Genomic DNA, 21,692 nt, shown 5'->3' on the forward strand with positions numbered 1-21,692 from the left:
AAGCAATGGGACAACAAGAAAAAATGTTATATATTTTTTGTGTCTCATTCACCTACTGCAAGAATGTCCATCTGGTAACTTTCAGAGGCCAATAACGTAACTCTCTAGGCAACAATTTCTGATGCTGTTTTTCACAAGAGCAACAACATTACCCTACTTTGCTTCCTGATAAACAACTGTGTGAAGGCAAAAAAAGAGGACATAGTCCAGTTTTGGAAGAACGGCACCTTCTTTTAAAAGGAAATGAATGCTGTCTTTTCTAAGAATCTACGCATTTAACAAGTGATGACACAATCTGTACAGCAACCCCTGATAATTTTAACCTCTGAATCTGCACACTGCGGTCAGTTCCAGTAAACAAAACAAAACATACAACAACAGCTTGGCTGAAACCTGTGAAGTTTTCTCAACAGCTAGAAACAGATAAAGAAGTAAAATAAAGAACAAGAATCTCGAAATGTGATTTGCTAAAAAAGAAAGGGTGTCTTAGAGCTTTCTTTCCTTGCTTGATGGCTGACTGCTCTGTTTTGGTTCATGACTATCCCAGAAATGAGAGTGCTGCAGTCAGTCCTGCATTCATGCACAGAGCCTGCAGTTCAGAGTCAGCATAGGAAGCTGTGGACGGCACCCACATGCAAATGAAACAACTGGAATGTGACCTCAAACAGCAGCACCCACCTGTCAACCACCTGTCTGAGTGTCAACTAGCTGAGTGTCAATCAGCTACCTGTCTGAGTGTCAACTACCTGAGAGTTCACTACCTCTCTTAGCGCCAACTACCCAAGAGTCAACTGCCTGTCTCAATGTCAACTCCCTGTCTGAATTAGTTCAAGTAGCAGAAGGCTCCACAGCCGAAACGCTGTGTTTCTTTTCTTCTCTTTTCAGCAGGGAATAAACCTGTTCTTGTTACCTGTCTGAATGTCAACTACCTGTCTGTGTGGCACATGTTCAGTGCAGAGTATTTTTCTATGCACCTCTTCCTGCATTACAGAGTGCCGCTCTGTCTGTCCAAGAGACAACAGGCCCTCCCGTGCAGCCCCACACACCTGCGCCACGTCCTCGTGCTTGTTCCACTTGGTGATGAGCAGGAGCTTGGCCAGACTCTCGGGGTACTTTTCTCGCACCTCGTAGCGGAGCTTCCAAAGAATGTCCTTGTCGTCCTCGAAGAACTCTGTGTAGTTCTTGTTCTCCACTATTTCACTCAGCTTCAGGAGCTGTCATTGAAAGCAAAGGAAGCTGAGCGTTTGAAATGTTTTTCAATAAATTATTGTTCGTGTGTAATCATATGGACAGTGCTAGTTACTGTATTTCACACTTTTGTTCTTAACCTGAGTACCACATAGCTACAACACAGACATGATCATAACTGCAGTTAACTCCCTATAATATACATCAATATTATTTTTGCAGGGCTGTGTATGCTGTCCTTCAAGGGAAAGCTCAAAAGAACAGACTGTATTTCCATTATGATACGCAAGGATAAAAAAAGATAGATTAGAAAATGGAAAATGCTTTGCTGATTCCTCAATATCCTTGTCTGTCAGGGTGTGTGTCCACAAATCAAAGTATTTTACCTGCCCTTCTGGAGTGTACTAGATACCTATCAACCACAGACATGTGCAGGAGAATTCAGTTGTAATCATATAGAGGAAAATAATATATAGAGGGCTCCAGCTCTGCGAGGCAGCAATGCTAACCACTGTGCCACCGTGCCAACCTTTATAATAACTAGCCAATCTAGAGATTTTTTACTCTTGTACATAGTGCTGGACAAGCTAAACAGGTGCTAGAGAAAGACACTTCATTAAATAGAGAGCATGTGACTGCTCTTCAGCAGCCAGCCCACCTACCTCCTCCTTGGACGCCATAGTCTTTTTCCCATTTCTTCCAAGTTCACTGATCTGCAGGGGAAGGGAAGATTATTAACTACAGAACTGAACCGTTAGCATGAGAATAGAAAATCATCATCACCACAACCACAGCAAGGCAGTGTTCCCCTCCAAACACCACTCCGACCTGCTCAGGCACCGAGACGTGCTGCACCAGAGAGCGACAGAGGCACAGCTGCATGCCGCTGAGAGAGCACAGACTGCAAGCAGATGCGAGAGAGGCTGGTGCTATAAAGAACATTGAATCTAGTAATAATAGCACTTCAAACCACGCATGTAAACAGCCCCACTCTTTTAACCTGAACAGAGCAGACTTGATGAGAAAGATGAGAAAACAAAAAAGCACAAAAGGAATGAGGCACAAGCACTTGAGAATTTGGCATACAGGGCCTAATGCAGTTGGTCATCGTGTAGATAGATACTTTATTGATCCCGTGAGGGAAATTGCAGTGCAACAGCAGCTTAACCCAGTCAACACGGCACAGTGTAACAAAATGATACAATAATACAACAATACAATACAGTACATACAATACAACCAGTGCAGTCAGTGAGAAATGCACTAAGAGTTGCTCACATGTGTGCTTGGAGATATTCAGAAAAAAGTCACATCTGCATTTTCTATGTGTGGCGGAGTGCTCATTTTATTATGGCAAGGCTAAAGTGTGATGCCGCGGTTTGATAAATGTCTTCCTGGGCTTCACCTACCTTCTCAAAGGAGGGGTAGTAAATGGGGTGTGGTCTGACACTGGGGAAGCGGATGATGAGGGCAGCAGTGCTGTCAGTGTTGGGGTTGCTCTCCACCGTACCCATGGGGTTCAGGAGGTCGCCTTTGTCATCTGTAAGCACATGGCCAGATCTCAGCAATGCTCTCCTCACACTGAAGCACGCACAACACCTCTGTTTACACCAAAGTGCACTGTTAAGTGAGTGAACTGTTTTCACTGGCAATGCACTTGGTATGTTAGGCAGTTAGAGCCTTGTTAGCAATTTTCAATTTACATTCGCCTATCACTTAACTAGAATAAGATTGCTGCACTGTTTCAAGACTGTAATCTGTACCTCTGTATGAGAGCGTCTTCTGTCTACAGAAAAAGTCCAACTGTCTAATTAATCAACGGAAAAAATGAAAAAAAAATTATCCTGAAAAACTGATACATTGGAGTTAATTAGCTTGTTATCACCTGTTTTGCTTTAGTGTTTACAGTTGACTTCTCTCCATATTAGCAGGGCACAACTCAAATTCAAGTGCTACAGCCAACCTGAAGATTCAGCCACCACTCTGGAGTAGTCAGGACTTGCATTTCTGACAAGTGGCTGCTCTCTGGAATATGTTTCTCAGTTTAGAGCAAAGATTCCTATGCATCTGAGATTTTTTAACACAATAAAAGCATATAAGGTGTCTTAAAGGCATGATAAATCTAAGAAACGACTTTGGTTGATTGCTTATAATAGGAAAAACAGACTCTTTATCTCCTTTGACACAAACTGCCCAAAGCAAATTTAAAATAAATCAGAGAGGCAAACTCCTCCAACAGGGAAGTGTAGGCCCATATTTCTCCTCCTGGTGCAACCTGAGTAGGACCTGACTGTAATGAAGCATAAGAAAGGGAAGCTATCAAAAATGAGTAGCGAGTCTTAAAACTGCATTCTAAAATGCCACTGGAGATGAGTGTCTGGCTAGTGAACCCAGTGCCCGTAGCCAGTACCTGGAACAGAAGGCCAGGTGTACAGGGAGACATTGCCAGTCTTCAGCTGGTCCTTGTAGTCGAACACCATGGTGTTCACCCAGGCAAGAGGACAGTCCTGCAGTGGGAAACAGAATTTAAGATCAGCTCACTTCCCTGAGATCAGAAACACAGGTTTGTCTTCACTATCAGCACAAACCTTTTAGATTATTTTCTCTATGGTTCAGCTATCTCCAGCACAATCCTCGCCAGAACTGAATAATAAGAATTCACCACATTAGTCTAACAGCACGACAACATCATCGAGTAAGACTCATACTGCTACTACTACTGTGCACCCCACTGCAGAAGTTTCCACTGTCAGAAACAAGGGGCTCCTGTTACACAGACACCTTACAGCATGTTTCCTACAATGTTTGAACTCTTAAAAGGATGAAAGCATGCTTCCTGTAAAGTATCTGAATCAGAACAGAACAAAACTCTTTGCCAACAAGTAAGAAGCAGTTCTGCGTAATATCACTACTGCTTGAATGAGTTTCTTTCTTACTCCTCAACCTCTCAACTCTCCTTTGTGTTCTGCTCCCTAGCCAGAGCAACATGTTTCCTCAGCCTTGGATAAAAATAAAAATGTTCCCAAAACACAACGAGGCACAAGCTGTCCAGCCAGAGAGGGGCTGGCACTGCCCCTCAAAACCTCTTGCAAAAACATTCTCTCCCCACCAGCCCTGAAGAGATGGAATTAAAAGATAAATCAAAGCACCAGGGGACAGTTTTTGGGCAAAAATCATAATATGACAGGTTTGGATTTTAATTTAGCTCTTGTCCCATTACAAACAGGACTTCTTCACCAGCAAACTCCTTAAGAATCAGAGGGCATGAGTGTAAACGATGTGGAAATGCATTTAAAACAGGTGTCACTTCTTTACCTGAAGAGTTCTGGAAGTGTGAAGCAAGCTACCCAGACATGATGTTAAAGCCAATACTCTCGTTTCTTTTAACAAATGTCTTAATAGCTGTTCTTATGTTCTTACAAATCTTTACTCGATAAAACTTTCTTAAACAAACATCTTAAACGAGAAAGATTTAATAACAAAGACTAAACCTCCTTAAATAAGCGTGCTATCGATAAGATATTATATTTATAAATGTCCGTCAGGCCGAAGTCATGAACCTTCCCCAGCTGTGCTCTAAGCAGGACTCAAATGATGCTGAAAAAACAAAACTCCTCTGAAAAAACAACCTTCACATCCCGCAGTGAACTTCTCAATTTTCAGGTCTGTCTCCCCTGGACTTCTCCTCCAGCTCAGAATTCGAGAAGTACAGCAGAATGGAAAGGAGAAGCAGCACTATAACAGCATGTTCTGCTTGCCGAACACATGCACCATCTTCCTCCTCGGTTGCGATAAGACACAAACTGCATCTGACTGCTTTCCTTGCCATACTCAAGAGAGGTGGGTATAGCACAGACAGCATCATAGCAGCTCCGCAGTTACTTGAGCTCAATTTCTGTCTTTTATACCTAGTGTAAGTTATGTATGTTATGTATCAGGCTTCAACAGTACTGATAATTAAAAAAAGACAAGCTCAGTGTTGTGTTTGAAGACTGCCACCTGTAACAGAGAATATGCAGGTGCCCTAACTTTAAAGTTTGCTCTACTTGAATAATTCACAAGATCTTAAATGCAAGGCAACTATCAGCTGGATTTGGCATATAATAAATATCAATATAAGTGTCAACAATTTTGACACTTGGTTCAATAAATCAAAATATTTGCCATCTATCTTGGGAACATTGCTTTTTCATTATTGAATAATATTTGTAATATTTTTAAAGTGAAACATATAAGAGAGGGTAACATTAGTGTAACACCCCACACGCTGGGGTACAGTATCTACAGTAAATCCAAATGGAACAAACTACAGTATGTTCAAAATTCATCAGCCAGAATACTGACCAGGTCTAGCACAAGTGATTGCACTGCTCCTAAAGTCCCTGCACTGGCTTCATGTCCAGTCTTGTGTCGATTTCAAAATCCTCTTTAAAGCTCTTCACGGCTTGGCACCTCAGCACCTGTCTGAGTCATTATCGTCCTGCTCCCCACCTTGCAACCTTAGTTCACCTGATTCTGGTAACCTGTCTGTCCCCCAAGCCCATCTACACTCCTGCTGCGCCCCAGAGCTCTGGAATTCCATCCCTAAGGATATCAGAGAGTCACCTTCCCTGAGCTCTTTCACATCTAGACTCCAAATGTTCTTCTTTAAAGGGGATTTTATGTATGGAACTGGTTCCCCTCGGCTCCTTGGCTTTCCTCCTGTATTCCAAACCCTTGTTGTAACTGCAATTCTGCTGTCTCCTCTCAGTGTATTTTTTCTGTAAAGTGCTTTGAGAAACAATGTATCTCAATGCATGTTCTAAACAATGTTGCTGATTTTGCAACCTTTCTGAACTTTGTCAGCCTAAAATTAGCGATGATTGGCAGCTTTTTTTTTTTTAAGAGCGAATCTGCTTGACATGATATTCTGACCACAGAGGAAATTGTCTGCACTTTACTACTACTTCCATTAAAAGGGGTTGAAAGACAATGACGGCAGTGCGGATGTCAGTTAGACAAACAGATGCTCTTACTATACATGACCAAACTTCCCAACCACAGTTTCACCTAAACATTCACTCAGAAACCAGTGCCGGAGATTGAAAGTGCCTGTGTACCTCTGCATGCCTTCCTCGCAGGTTTGGTAGCCTGTACCATACAGCAGCATTCACAACAATGATTAAAAAAGAGGAAATTCCTGCATTACGTTCTATTTGGAACAACTAATTAGTTTCGACTATTTACCCACTGGATTTTGAAATACCCCTTATATTGAGATTCGGCTTGCGGCTGCGACTTCCTGTGTTGTAAAAGTCCTCTAACACGCCGTGGCAGAGCCAGTTGTGTTTTGACACACTGCATGTCCCCATGGTGCCCACAGTGCCCAGCAGAAGAGTTGCAGTCTTGCTGGTACCCTGATATTTGAGCAGACCCTGGACCTACACTGGGATCTCTGCTCCCGCCTGACTGCGATTCCCCGACTGGCAGGAGCTGCCGGGAGCTGGTGGGATCGAGCTGTCCTGCTCATCCTCGCCTTGTCGTGCAGCCCTGGGCTCAGAGAGCCATGCCCCCTGCCCCTGATGATGTGATCGCGCTCAAAGGCATGCGGGGACAGGGGGTGAGCAGGGCGCACTGGGCTCTGCTACAAGGACAGCAGCAGCTATCTTTATAGCAGCTGACTAACCTTCGGGGACCCCAGATTGGAAGGGTTTCAGATGGGAAAATTATTGGCGATTGCAAATGAAAAAAAAAAAACAGGAATCACAATTCACAAATCACGATTTTTCCCATTTTTCTTGATTCTTGAAATGCTTCAGAGCCACATTTTATTGTCTCCTACTGAACTTTTCTCATTTTTGAAATATAAACTATTAAATGTTTTAAGTTACAAGGATTTACATGTATTATTTCCGCTTGGGCCTCAAATCGTTTTCTTCTGAGTAATAAAAATATTTAAGAGTATATATATATATTCGCGTACACATTTCTTAAACAGTTTTGCAAGTTGGCTTCAGCTCTGCTGTAACCCCAATCGCTTCACGCCACCTGGTCACCTAACTTACAGCTTTCTTGTGCTTCTTCTTGGTGGACCTGGGCTTCTTGGTCTTCTCGATCACGGCGTAGAGCGCGAAGCAGAGCCGGGTCATGCGCGGCAGGTCGCTGACGCCGATGTCGAACTCCAGCTTCTGGTCCCAGAAGGGCTCGGAGCAGACGTTCACCTCATTGCTGGTCACGGTCTTGCACAGCATCTCGCTGCCGTGGAAGAGGCCAGCCTGGACCACGAGCTGCAGGACAGAGGAGGCGTGAAACCTGTGCTCTAGTGCCCGTGGTGCTCGCACTGCTAAAAGCCAGCAATCGTAAAATGATGGGAAGCACTAAAAAATTATTCCTATGCGTAAAAGGTTGAGGGATCACAAAACTAGCTCCCAAGCCAGGCTTTTGAAGCCGATGCCCAGTTTTAAGCCAAGAAAAGGCTCAATGAGATCCACAGATCAACTGGATACCAATTGTCATTATGGCCTCAGGTTTGTAACCGTATTCTTATATTGTTAAAGGCATCTGCTGTTGATAGCCTGCAAAACCGAGAGCACTGTGTCATGACATCATCTCAGCTACCGACGCACGAGTGTGGACCCTGATACAGAAATGCACTTTTAGGAGCTAATGGCACAAAGGACATGACACAGCACGCCACTGTTAACAGTTAATGAAATATGCACATGGTATGTGACCCAGATGGTGGCCGTGATAGGGATCTTTTGCAAGACCACCAACAGAATAAGTTGATCGACCACAACACAAATATGATCGCCAGAGCTCACTGTAGTCTCCCAGACAACAAAGGAGGCTGCCACAGTTCTGACACACGGCTGTATCTATGACTGCTGTCTTACATTACAGCACACATGCAACTAGGCAGGACGAGACAAACTCCGGGATCACACCTGCCAGGCTGGGGAGCATTAGGCTGATCTGCCTCTGCTGCTCCAGGTTAGTGCTCTGTCTGCTCCCTTTCTCCCCCACCCCTCCCCCACAAAACCAGGCAGCGCTGCTCAATCTGCATGTCGAGATCCCATGGCGGACTTTAAGGAATTCGGCACTGTGGTACAATGTACATCTTATTCACACCAGACGGGCGCATCACAATCTGCTCCAGCCGCAGTCATATGAATCTATAATCTATTTACAACATCTCTGAGCCGCTGAATCAGGCTTATTGTTGGAGAACCTGACCCAAGGCATCTTCCACTACAACTATCTGCGACTGCAAAGAAACACCCAGATGTTGGTTATGTGTTTTCATTTGAGGCTTTTCTTACCGTTCATGCAAACAAATTTTGCACCACAGAACTGAATCCATTGGCTGCTTCGCACAAATCTCTGATAACCATGATGTATTACATGACCTGTATCATGTTGTCTGCAGAACACATCTTCACTTGCTCTAGGAATAAAGAGCACATTTTAAAGTTCCCACACCCAGTGGTTGCCGGTAGCATTGTGTCAATTAATATTACCCTTTAAGGACTGTGATGGTTGACACACAAGCACTCTGAAGTCGTAAATGTCTCCAAATGCTCTGAAACCAAATTCAGTAGTGCCATCAGATCCTCATAAATGCAAGAGCGACCAGATATATAGAGCATATTTGGAGTAGCTTGCCTGGCAGCCTCATGGTAAGGACCCAGTGCTGAGTGTTGCAACACTGCAGCCAAAAGCACTAGAAGTATACTGTATTTTGTCTCCAGTTCTTGTTCCCTATCCCCTGTTCCTGCAGTAAGAGTGTCCAGTGATGAGGGACTTTCCTTCAAGAATCTCCAGTGTGTCTCGGACAATCTTCTGACCGCAGACAAAATAAGTTCATTCTGCACCTCAACCCCCCCCCCCCCCAAACACACAATTCCTGGGAGCACTTCTGACACACACACAGAACGACTTTAAAAAGCTGCTCATCAGGTTCTGAGAAAGGTCACGCACCATGTTCCCACACTTCAAAATAAAAATTCCCATTGAGCAGATACATCTGTCTCGCACAGCCTACATAGTATAAGTCGACACCTTAAACAAGCAAATATTTGTGTATGTACGTTCTTTGCTGTGATTATGAAACTGTCCCTATCACCAGGCTTAAAACATGCTATTGGTTATAAAATGCTAGAGACCCGTAATACCAACTTCTCACAACTTGAAAACACAAGAATATTTTTTCTAGCTTAACAGAAATAGATTTAAACCCCCCAAAAAATACCCAGTATAAATCCTAATGCATTATAAATTCTGCATCAGGAACACTTTAATTTTTAAGCATATAAACCTCCTAACTTCATAAGATACTTACTAAGGCATGTTTTTTTAAAAAAACAGCTCAAAACCAACTGTATCCAACATCCATTGCTATCATTCATCATTCTCGTCTTCCTCCCAGTAAAACAAAAGCATTTTTGTGCAGGGAGCTAACATTTATACAGACGCATGAACTTGGCGGTCGAAACTTATAAAACACGCTTAAAAAAAAACCCCAGATGCGTCTCATATCTAAACGTGCCTGAAGCGTTTTGATCGGCATGAAAAACATCTCGCAAGAGGTGATGCTCAAGAGAGGTAAGAAGTAAACAACTCTAAACTACAGAAATGACTGTCGTGAACATGCAGAGGAATGGGAGTAGAGGTCTGGCGAGATCTGATGACTAACAGTAGCCGTACAGTGCTGAAACCAGGTCACAGCACCGCTAGTGAAGATCTAGAGCTCAGTGTCACCCTGCAAGGATTCACCAGCTTTGGAATTTCTAATGGGAAAGGTGCTCATCTATGGACAGAGATAAAAAAAAATTAGCTGGCGGGAATTTATGCAACGTTGAGGTGTTTAGTAAAGCATTTCATTCCTCTGCCCCCGGAACCATTCCTTTTTATTGCAAAAAAAAAAAACGAAGACAGTGTTGGCCTGAACTGAAGAAAGGGTTTTCGAAGGTTTCTTGGTAGCTCGATGAGCTGTAAAAAAGGGAGGGCCTTGCGCCGTTTCCAGGCAGGCCCACTCTCACTTCTCCTCGGTCTGCCCTTGCATCCTCTTGTCATTCATCTCTGAAAGATGTTTCAAGACTACCAGCTTTGCTGCTCCCCCCCCTCTCTGTTCTCTTCAACTCTCTCTCTCTCTCCAGCCGCAGAGAGGGGTTAGGGTGATACTAAGAATGAGTGACAAAAAAAATCAGCTCTTCTTTTTTCTAAGAATTAGGGCTAAGCGCAAGGAGTACAGGCCAGATAGTTCCTCCCCACTTCCTGTTTTTAAAAGTATCACGAAACCGCTTCTGATGAATTATGGGAAATATGCGGTTAGGTCACATGACCACATGACTTGCAAATCGGCTTTTTTTCTGGGTCTTCCTCTCTAGAAACATCAGTAAACAACCTGATGCAGCACTTCATCGCAGAGCAACAGCAGCAGCAGCAGCACCCACCTTCATCCCCTCGTCGGCATTAACTCGGCTGCCCTGCACGAGGTGAATGTAGAACGGCTCTTCTATTGACCACAGGCTGCAAATGGTCTGCTGAGAGGAGGATAAAAATACACAGAAATATGAGTTTTCTGCAAATTATGTTACTAATTTGACATAATTAGGATTGTGACGGCCTGGAGGAGCCGAGTGGCCTCCTTCGTTTGTAACGTTTCTCATGTCCTTATTTCAATGATAAAAACCTGAGCCAAGGTCTCCAGTTTGATAGACGTGTATATGTATGCTTGCACAGAAGGAAATCTAAACGGTGCTGATCTCCAGATTACACTGGATTCTAACTCTGTTCTCAGAGGTACGGAGAAAAATACAAAGGCCACTTCAGGCCTGAACAAGGTAACAAGCAGGTTTGCAAAAGTCATTAAAAAACACGCTAATAAAACAAAAATTCATAAGTCCATTTAGGAAAACAAATTACTTGCATTCAAGCACACCGGTTTCATTTAGACAGGGCAGCACTCCAACAGCGGTTTAGCAATTCTTTTTCAAATTTGAGATTGAATTGTTATTAACATTACGTGAAACCGTCCTTGCATAAAATGCTGCTCATAAAATGTAATGATAGAACTGTGACTCAAGCCTTCCTTTTTTAACTCCAGCATTCTGCAAGCACCGGGCAGAGCTGTTGAGAAACTGGGCAGCTTCTGATGCGATCTGGTATTCTGCAACGGGCAGAGTGTGAAACCCACTGTGGAGAGATAGCTGGCACTGTTCATGCTCAAAATAAAAACCAAAAGTTAAGCCTTCCTTTTTCTTGTACCAAGGACAAGAAAAGAGCGAGCTGTCTGCCTCAGATCTGTTAAACCGCAACCCACAGAAGTACAGCCACTGGACGCTTGAGAAATGTGTAAATTTAAGTGTTAAAAAGGCTGTTTAAAAAGTGCTAAAAAGCAAGTTTGGAATATTTTCTAAATCCACTGCATCTCCTCTGGTTCCTCCAGTTGTTTGCCGAGTTAATTTCTTACTGTAATTAAGGCTGACATCAATATACATCGTTCCGGGACAATCCCGGGTTTCAAAAGTTACAAACGTCTCGCTATTGAGTCGCTATGGCGATTTTATCCCGTCCTCTGACAGTGGGACAGGTGCTGCAGCACCCAGCCAAATGCTGCGCTCTAAACAGGGCGACAAACCAGGCACCCCGTCCGGCATCGGGCAGAAAACCCAGAGAGCCGCATCGGAGCGAGATAAAAAGAATGAAAAACGCCCGGGTGGCAGACGAAGAGATGCGGAGATAATTACCGTACTCGGGTGAACCTCAACCCCTCCGCCAACACGCCCACACTGACTTGGCGCTTCAGAAATGCGGGCGCTTGAGCTATGGGTCCCACCCCTCGTCTTTGGGTAAAAGTGTTTGCAGAGTGCCGAGAAAACGGGCTCGGCGTGAGTCCTGTCCAGTCGAAGGACAAGGAGCGGTGGTCTGTGTGAACGACGCCGGCCGGCAGGTCGCGTCTCACCTTCTTCAGAGGCAGCGGGGGAGGCTTGGAAGAGGAGCGACTCTTGGACAGGTGCTTGATGAAGCCGCCCTGCTCGTCCTGCAGCTTGCTGATCGTGGAGTGATGCACCATGGTCAGCTGGGGTGTCAGCCCGCTGTGCAGACAGGAACAGATGTACTGGAGGAAGGAGAAGAGAAAAGGGAAAATTCAAGCTCATCAGTGTTAACTTTGCAAAACATACTCAAAAGCTGCACTGACAAACAGTACGTGGGCTGTGAAGGTTAAGACTGTTAGGTGTCCTGCTATCTCTGGCGCGGATATTGACGTAGAGGCTCTCCAAAAGAAAAGGCTGAGCAGAGCATGAGACTCCATGAAAGCTTACAAGAGCTGCTATTACATCAGAGTACCTGTTTTGATCGACGTAATCCCTGTGATGCAAACTAACATTTAAAGCCTGACGTGAAACAGAGAGTAATGCCTCGTCATTGTGTGTGCCAAGGGCCTTATTTTTTTAATTATAAAGCACAGGTGCACTGGTACGTTAACCTGCAGAGAAAAGCAGGACGCCATCCTTAAGAGTTCCTGAAAAACAACCGGCGCTTATGACCGTTGTGGCTGCTGAAAATGAAAAACACATGAATCACGGTAGTGAGAGGTGCTTAGTTTCAGTATCATCTTGAACTTTCCAAGCCACACATCTCGCAGAGCAGCCCGAGCTGGTGTGTGAAAAAAAAAGAACAACAGCCGGGCCTCAGTTCAACTGCTGAGGTGCAAACTCTGAGAAATCAGTGTGTCAACACCACCACCGGGCACTTCAATAATATACAGAATAATCTGAAAAAACTCCAGAAATCTACAAGAATTTGGTAATAACGCAAGTATAAAAAAACAGCACTCAGTGTTAAGTGTTAAGTAGCAGTTTCATATGGGCCCTGCAGGATGAATCAAGGGAGAAGAACTATGTAAACAGCACACAGCAGGTAAGGGTCTGACACTCGGGCTGGTGTCTGCTCAGCCAGTGAATCTGTTCATTCCGAACACTAGTGGGCCCTGCTGTCCAAACATCGCAGGTTCTAGCCAGGGGCTGGGACGTTACCTGACCGCTGGGAGACCTCCAGCCAGCCCCTTGGCAGGAGGAGCCCCGTCTCTCCTCCGGTCACCTGGAACGCGCTGCAGAGCCGCCTGTGTGCGCGACACAGGGAACGGCCGGCACACAGACACAGAGGAAGCCACGCTCTGCCCAGACCCGCCCCGGGCTCCAGACAGAGAGGGTTCAAAAAGAAAAATAACTGCTGACACCGAGTGGGAAAAAAAAATCCCGGGTGTCTCAAAGGATTAAACATTAAACAAGCACAGCTTCTCCTTTTCTCACATTCGAAACACAACCAAGCACATTCAGACCATCAAGCCGGCAAGACGCAACACAACCAGCTCGGGGCTGGTGGAAGATACTCTCGTTTTGTTTCAGGACAAAGCTGCTCGGACAGGGCAGTTCTGGAGCGCCGGGGGACTCACTTTGAACTGGCTCAGGGGGTAAAGTCCGTAGATGTATTCACACCTGCCCTTCACCTGCAGGGTGTAATCCTCAGGCTTTTCCTGCTTGGGCTGCCGGAAGACAGTCGCTTTCTTTTTCAGGACGCATTGCATTAGGGTCAACGGGACGTCCTGGGGCTGGACCTGGAAAGCGAAGCTCTCCTGCGGAAGGGAATCGAGATAGAGGGGAGGGGGAGGGACAGATGTTACAATATCCAAGCTGAGGAAAAGCCAGTTTTCAATGAATAATGAGTCGGCCCATTTTAATCCTGATTAACCAGTACAGTGAGGTGAAGGAGGGCAAGTTAAATATTTGCATCTTGTTGCTGCGCAAACATTTATGTTCTAATGATTCTCCTGGTGCAGGAGTTCTTAAGTCTCACTCTTATCGGTGGTCATACTAGTCGTATCTTTTACAGAGTTACTCGGCATGCTTCATCACTGGCTGCTTCATTTGAACAAGGACAGGCTGTGTGAGGGGTTAGGCCTCGGGGGTCTCAAACTCTGCACCTGTAAGATCACGGGATCTACTGCTTATTGTTGAGACTATAGGTCTCTCCCTTGGCGTATGAATTTTATCAATCCCACCCCTATTCAGAATCACAGTTTCCTGCTGTGTCGGCTCACAGCTGAGGGCAGGGATGAGGACCTGCAGGCAGACCTGGCTCCGCCCCCCTCGCCGCCCGCTTCCCCGCCCCCGACAGGAGAGCTGCTGCTGATTGGAGGACTGGTGCGTCTCTCACTGACGCCGTGGAAACCGACAGCGCAGGCCGACAGTGACATGCCAGTGACATGATCCAGATGGGAGCTTTCACCACCTGGGCCCGAGCTCATCCTGTGCGTGAAGCAAGCGTCTCTTGAGAGCTCTTACAAGCTCACAGGCTTGGCGCAATCCTTTCTTCTGAACACCATTTATAATCTCATTGATAATTACGACCTGCCTTCTTGCCGTTAATGGCTATTTGACGGTCTCTTGCTGTAAACACTTCCTGGCAGCTGAAGGTGCGTTCACAGGGACGAACACCCATCAAGCCATTCAAAGCCGCGTGACACGAGGGGCTCCGGAAGGCCCCGCCACACTCACCTCGCTGGACTCGAACTTGACACTGACGATGAACTTGCGGCTGATGCGAGACGTCAGCAGCCCCGTCTCCAGCATCCTGGGGCAGGGCTCCAGCTCGCAGGGGAAGTTGTACTCCATCCACTTCTCCCAGGGCAGCTGCTGCCGCTCCACGGCCCTCTCCTCGCAGAACGGCCGCATCTTGGAGCGGAACTCGTTGACTTCGTGGTTCTTCAGGGAGTCGAACTCGTGGAGACCTGCGGAGGGGGATGAGCGTTATCTTGGGAGGGGGGGGGGGTCCCCTAACATCCTGTCCGAACACCGGGCTTCGTCTGAGCCGAGCTGAGACTAACGACAGGTGGGATTTCCTCCCTTGCCTTCGGATGGGGAAAAAATTCGACAGACACATTTACCCAGCTCTTCGGCCCTCACTGTCCCTGAGCTCTTGTCACCCCGTTGACCTGGCTAGTCCAGTAACTGGAAAGATTGAACTCTTCTCTCCAGGTCAGGCTGGGATGAATAACTCTTTGGCCATTTAGCCACATAACAAGCAACATTAATTAGCCTTATTATTTCAGTTGAGAACCTCGCTTCAGGAATGTGGGCAGAGTGCAATTAATGGGAAGTACTTCAGGTCTAAGAAGAAGTAGAACTTCTCTAGAAGAGAAAGGGTTGCGGGTGTTCGGAACAAACCACCCATCCAGCCAATAATCAACTGGCTTCTTTCAAGAAACAGCTGCACAATATCATCAGATTAACTGGCCACTGGCATCGACCAATATGGGTCAAAAGTGCCAAAACTCGATTCCTCAGCTGTAGGTACATGGATGAACGGATGGATTGCAGAAGACCCAAATGGAAAACATATCCAACTGAGCAAATAATTATGTCAATTCAGGAACTGGAATAGAAAAACAAAAGCACAACGATTTGTCTGCTAAACCCTGTGAGCAACATGACAACAGGAAAGGTTTAAGATGAAGACGTCACTCCGAGGGAAACAGAGGGACCTGGTGTTACAGCAGGCTGAGTTATTTCAGCGAGACAGGCTGCGGCAGGCTCACAGGTGGCCACAGACCTTTGCCGATCAGGAGGCTGATCTGCGTGTTGATGAGCTTCTCCACGCGGTCGCCCTCGCGGGCCACCAGCCGCAGGACGGGCAGGAAGGGCCGCACGTCGCACAGCCGGCGCTGCTCGTCCTCCAGATCCTCCCGCTCAGCTGTGTGGTTGATGCAGGTGAAGACATAGGCGTCGGGGTCGTTGAGCGAGGGGAAGAGGGGCTCGGTCCTGGCTCTCTTCCAGACACTCTGCACCGCACAGGAGGAGCAGGGGAGAGCGGGGGGGGGGGAGGAGGAGGAGGATGGAGAGTGAGGGGGTGAGGCAGAGGAGGATGGAGAACCAGGGAGTGAGGAGGAGGATGGAGAACAAGGGAGTGAGGAGGAGGATGGAGAACAAGGGAGTGAGGAGGAGGAGGATGGAGAGTGAGGGGGTGAGGCAGAGGAGGATGGAGAACCAGGGAGTGAGGAGGAGGATGGAGAACAAGGGAGTGAGGAGGAGGAGGATGGAGAGTGAGGGGGTGAGGTGGAGGAGGATGGAGAAAGAGGAAGAGGAAGAGCAAGGGGGGAGGGAGAGGAGGATGGAGCGTGAGAGGGTGAGGCAGAGGAGGATTGAGAGAGACAGAGAGAAATGTCAGGGAAAATGTTTTTTACTGGGTCCTGCACATCAACATTCAGACAAGATGTGGACTCCTCTGCAGGTTAGCTTTGTGCTTTAGTGTTCTGTTCTTAAGGCTCCAAGTATTCCCTGTCCCCTCATCTGTCACAGATTAAGCAGAGTACAGTTACAGCGTCTTGGCTCAAATAAGAGGGCAATGCCAGAACACTCCTTCATGGACACCCAACCAGCTCCATCCTGTGCTAACAAACCTCTGCGGTGCATAAAAATAGCTTGTGACCTGGTGGCCAATAGTGTCACTCCACTGTTTAAATGGTGAACTTTGTCAAACTATGAAACTGGGATCTGCCATCTAACACACTGACGCACGTGTGCTGCCTGCCTAATTTATCTTATTGGGAAAAGAAGCGCGTGACTGTAACTCCTGCCTGATTTCAGGATAACTGGATGAATGGCAAGAGCAGAGAACTGGTTATCAAGAAAAGAATCTGGCCTGCAGCAAGACCAGGATTCAAAGCCGCTTCTCATTTTAGGAGTGAAATTGCTTTGTCAGTCCAGACAGCCGGAGTGTGAGTAGGTATTGCACAAGGCAAGAAAACATGAAAAGAGCATGGAGACAGCTAAGTGACAGCGAGAGACATGCTTTGCAAAGAAAGCTATGAAATATAGCTGTACAAGTTTCTTAATTGAAGTTCTCAATTACAGAAAGTCAGTATTCAATAGTGGCTAAACAGTAAAAAAACACATTGCACAGTAATGCCAAGAAACTATTGCTTTGAGTGTTTCATTGGGATTTAAAAGGAAAAATTGTGTTAAATTTTGACACGTTATAAAGAACATTCTAAGTGTAATTCCCCTAACTGGGACTCTAATTTGTTTCCCAAAACAATTTTTACAAAAAAAGAGTTATAAACCTTTTGACATTGTGGTTTTCTTGAGAAATATCCCCATGTGACAGTAGTGGGGCAACAGTTTTGACATACAGCAAAACTGTTCTATCTGACATCGACAAAATCTCAATTATCAAACCTTGAAACACCAGCAGAGCTCCTGTCCAGAGGCTCACAGACACAACTGTCCCCTCCCCTGTCCAGCTGTCCAGCTCTTATGACCACAACAGTGCACAACAAACAAGGCTGAAGGGTCAGCACGCCCACCCCAACTGCCTCTGGACACACCACACACTTCCAGGTGAAGGCCCAGATCATATCGCCCGCACGTGACTGGAACACAGTTCTATACCTTCTTGATGTTGGCGATCGTGGCGCTGCGTGGCACGGGGAAGTTCAGGTATACCCCTGTCGGCAGAAGGAAGTCGACTTGAACCTCGGGGCTCTCCGCCTCTTCCCAGACATCCTGAATGTAGGACACACCCGGGGGCATCGTGGACACTGCTCAGCTGCTGCCAGCCCTGCTGCAGGAGAGGAACACCTGCAATCACAATCCAGCTGACCATCAGCCACAAGACATCAGGGCCAGGGAGCAGGGATCAGGGGGATTGGACATGGGGCTTGATGCAGGGGAAATGAGATAATGAGGAATGGGCATAGACATGGTCAGGGGCAGGGGGCAGAGGCAAGGGCAGGGAGAATGGGCACGGTGCTTGGGGCAGGTGGCATGGGGCATAGGGAATGGGCATAGACAGGGGAAGACACATGAGGCAGGGGGCAGGGGCAGGGGCTTGCCCTTGGGCTCTGGCCGTTTCCAGAGAAACCACGACATGCCCGGCAGGCGGGCATCACCCCTTCCCCCACCAGTCTGAGACTGGCACAGTCGCAGTGCTCTGACTAAACCCCAACGCATTACCTCTGAATCTTTTCACAACCACACCTGAGCAATCAGGAAGCGCCTCTGCAGCCAACAGGCATTCTAATGTTTTTGCCTTTTTTACACTCTGCACTTCAAATATTCTACTTCCATCTTAGAGGGTGCAGTATCATTATAACACCCAATCAGAGACTGCAAATGCGGCCCTGCTATTCGCACATAACCACAAGTTGCTCGTTGCTCAGTACATCACTTACAAAGCAGGGCCTGCCTGTACTTTGAGGAACTGGTGGCACAACTTATTGCCACTAGTTGAAAAAAGATTTAAGTAAGGGATTCCTTACGTATATGATATGGTTGGAACAAAATTTTGCAACTGACTGCTAAGGTTTGTTCACAGCTTTGTAAAAGTTGAATGTGGTCTATAATGGTACAATCAACATGAAGAATGTTAAAGCCGGGTTGAAGCAAAGCAAGGAATATGCACAGTGCAAACACGATGTACTCATGTGCAGATTTACTATGGTAAACTGTCAAAAGGGATCACAAAGGTGTGCAGGTAATGCGTGTGTGTGACTGAATTCAGGGTTAGAAAATTTAGGAAAAGATTTTTTAAAAGGACAGCTTTTGAAGTTAGGCCACTCCTCCACTTTCTCAAATGTCTTCATTGAGAGTTTGTTTACTAACGGGTAACTGCACCACTTAGAGTTTGACCAAAAAAAACACTTCCCTCTCTGAGCTGGTACTCTTGTAAGTGAACTGTGGCTAAATGAATGAATGCACATGTCCACAACAACCCAGCCAACACCAGCAGCTGGGACAGAATCTGCTCCCTCTTCCCTGAACGGGTCACGCTCATATAAGACATGAAATAAAACATTTCCATAAAACCAAAATTATATTATAGTTTATTATAGCATAGTGCTTTTTAATTCTCTTTGCATGCACATTTCTAATTATGGTATGTTATTTTTTTTATGCCTCGAAATTCTCTGCCAGTAAAACAAGCAGGTAGGCAGCAGTGCGCTATAGCGATTGGGACTGAGGGCTAAAGGTTGCCAGTTCATATCCTGGGTGGGACACAGCTGTCATACCCTTGACCCAGGTCTGTCATTCAAATTGCTCTGTTGCACAGTAAAAAGTCTCCAGGTTGTCACTCTGAATGATACTTTATAATTAACCAGGTGAAATGAAAACATTAATACACCTTCCTATTCCACGGCAGTCTGAAGCCAATTTAATACATCTATATAATGACACTACATTAATTTTTAGACATTTCATTAGCTACAAAATACAACAGCCATCCTAATTTCTGTATAAATTAACAATAATTTGTTTTATTTTCTATTATCAAGCTTTAACACTTTAACAAGCTTGTTTACCCAAAGGGTTGTGGGAGTCTGGAACAGGCTACACAGCCATGTTGTAGCTGATACCCTGGCTGAGATCCTTTGATTAATTAACTACTAACTACCTAATGGGCTAGGTGGGTAAATAGCCTCCTTTCGTTTGTAACCTTTTTTTCTGTTCTTATAACATCACAGCAGGGTCACAGTGCAGGAAAATGGCAAAGAGCAGACTTCAAAACGCTTATATTTAAGCACTTTTACTTCATCTTCATTTTAGACAATCTCTTTTGTGTACTTCACTTTTAATATTGACTGGATTTATTATTCTTAGGGATCTGCGATGTGAGGAAAAGGAACTTTATGTAAGTAAACGTCTATCATGACAGCAGCTTTTTCTCACCAGTAAGCTCTGATATCACGAGATTATATAGAATATTATTGCTCATCTTTATTTATCTTTGGAGGTTTAGAGGAGCATAGAAATTTGGGGACTGCTTTACGTGAAGGGAAATTCATGCTGTTAGAGGAAACTGTGTCACCTGTTCCTCAGCCCTCCACCACACTGCGTTCACCTCACTACTACTCCTGTCACAGCCTTCACCCCACCGAAACAGCTCAAGCTTTGTTCTTTCAAAAGTGGGTTTCACACACTTGCACAAAACCTTAACACCCGAGTTGAGCAAAAAAAAATAAATCAATATTTTTCCATTTCAGGAAATGCTTCGTCTCCACTGATTTAAAATGCAAATTTTCAGGCCAGGACTCCAGTAACTAAAGCCCTCGTTTCTCCATCCAGATTCTCTTCACTTGAGACAGTGAAGGTTGTCACAAACTTGATGTCTCTTGCTAATGCAATGGCTTAGTCAAAATACCGACTGACGTCAACCTCGGAATGCTCACCCACAGTCTCAGCAGTCCCTTCTATCTGGCATTATCCAGGCCTGCGTCGGTCCTGGAAATCGAACACTGGCAGACTGCTGTAGCCACGCAGTGACAGAACCAGCAGGCAGGCGCTGAACAGTCCCGGAGCGCCACTGAATCTGAGCTCTCCTGCCTGACGGCTGATCGCTAGCCGTGCCCTGACGAAAATGAGTCACCGCAGTGTTTCACTGCAGCACCACAGGAAGAGAGAAGCTGCCAACTGACCTTTGTCTAATCAAGATTACAAATAAAACCAACCAATCAAACATAAACTGAAATTAGCGGCCAGTTAGTAGAAACACATCTCAATTACCAGGCTACCCTTTCTTAGAAAAAAAGAAAATTCTAAGTTTGAGAATATTTCCAGTTTAGGGCAAACAATACCACAGATGGAGATCAACCCTTAAACAGCAGTTATATAATTATTTACCGTATATGTACTGTACATATCTGCAGGTTTTCTAGATCATGCTGCAACTGCACTACATGAAAACCGTCTTATTATACCCTCCACTGCTAAAGTTACTCATCTTTTTACTTATTGACTGTCAAGATGAATCATTATCGCCAATGAGCATTCGAGAGTTTGCACTCCTAGGTGGGCTTCTCCACGGTGAAAGCTGATTCCTGTAAATGCTGCAGCTGACTGTATCAACTAAAAGGGGGGGTGACACATGCTGGTGAGGAGCAAAGACGCTCACAAAACAGCATGCTGGGAAAAGGCTCAGCAGAGTACGCCGCACTCCTCCGCGATTATTCAGCCTTCAAAAAAAAGTGAAATTCCACACACATGGGAACGGGCCCATTCTGACAGCTCAAACAGTCCCAGTCCAAACCAATCGAGTGGCTCTGCAAAAAGAAAGGCAGCAGATTGCTGTAGCACAACTATAGGAGTCTGAGACTTTGAAAGGTCAGGATTGTCTGTGGACCCAAGAGATAACAAATCTAAAAAACCCAAAGAGGTTCTTGGCAATCACGGCTCAGATCCACAAACTGAATTATTTCAACTTAACAACAAACACAGACAATATTGCTAGATGAGAGTTTTTTTTTTTCTTACAATTAACAAAGCAATATGGAACCTCATCAGATCATCCCAAACAACACATTTTCAGTACAAAACTTTCCAGGGTTACCCAAAAACACATGTCATGGAGCAAAGACGTTCCATCATAAGCCATGATATGAGCCAAGTAAGGGTCCATCACAACTGCTAGACACCTGTCAGTTACCGGTAACCAGCGAGCTAGGCAGCCAATATCACACCCAGGGC

The 21,692-nt window shown here is 45.6% G+C and overlaps 1 protein-coding gene across 9 annotated transcripts in view; it reads right to left on the bottom strand.

Moving 5' to 3' along the window:
- The window catches only part of pik3cd (phosphatidylinositol-4,5-bisphosphate 3-kinase, catalytic subunit delta), a 47,053-nt gene that overhangs the window by 13,643 nt on the left and 11,718 nt on the right, over positions 1–21,692 (bottom strand). For 2 of the 9 annotated variants that reach the window (XM_088938128.1, XM_088938123.1), the window contains exons 2-12: positions 17,622–17,790; positions 15,784–16,012; positions 14,730–14,962; positions 13,628–13,807; positions 12,134–12,289; positions 10,623–10,712; positions 7,233–7,454; positions 3,599–3,695; positions 2,598–2,728; positions 1,851–1,901; positions 1,047–1,214 (exon numbers count right to left, since the gene is read on the bottom strand). In XM_088938128.1, the coding sequence (XP_088794254.1) occupies positions 1,047–1,214; positions 1,851–1,901; positions 2,598–2,728; positions 3,599–3,695; positions 7,233–7,454; positions 10,623–10,712; positions 12,134–12,289; positions 13,628–13,807; positions 14,730–14,962; positions 15,784–16,012; positions 17,622–17,762 (1,698 nt within the window). In that variant the 5' untranslated portion in view covers positions 17,763–17,790. Of the gene's footprint in view, positions 1–1,046; positions 1,215–1,850; positions 1,902–2,597; positions 2,729–3,598; positions 3,696–7,232; positions 7,455–10,622; positions 10,713–12,133; positions 12,290–13,627; positions 13,808–14,729; positions 14,963–15,783; positions 16,013–17,621; positions 17,811–20,398; positions 20,453–21,692 lie in introns of those variants that run through there. The other 7 variants (XM_088938126.1, XM_088938125.1, XM_088938127.1 and 4 more) reach the window with 6 other exon arrangements.

The sequence above is a fragment of the Atractosteus spatula genome, chromosome 20 (assembly GCF_055471065.1).
Source record: "Atractosteus spatula isolate fAtrSpa1 chromosome 20, fAtrSpa1.hap1, whole genome shotgun sequence".
NCBI lineage: Eukaryota > Metazoa > Chordata > Actinopteri > Semionotiformes > Lepisosteidae > Atractosteus > Atractosteus spatula.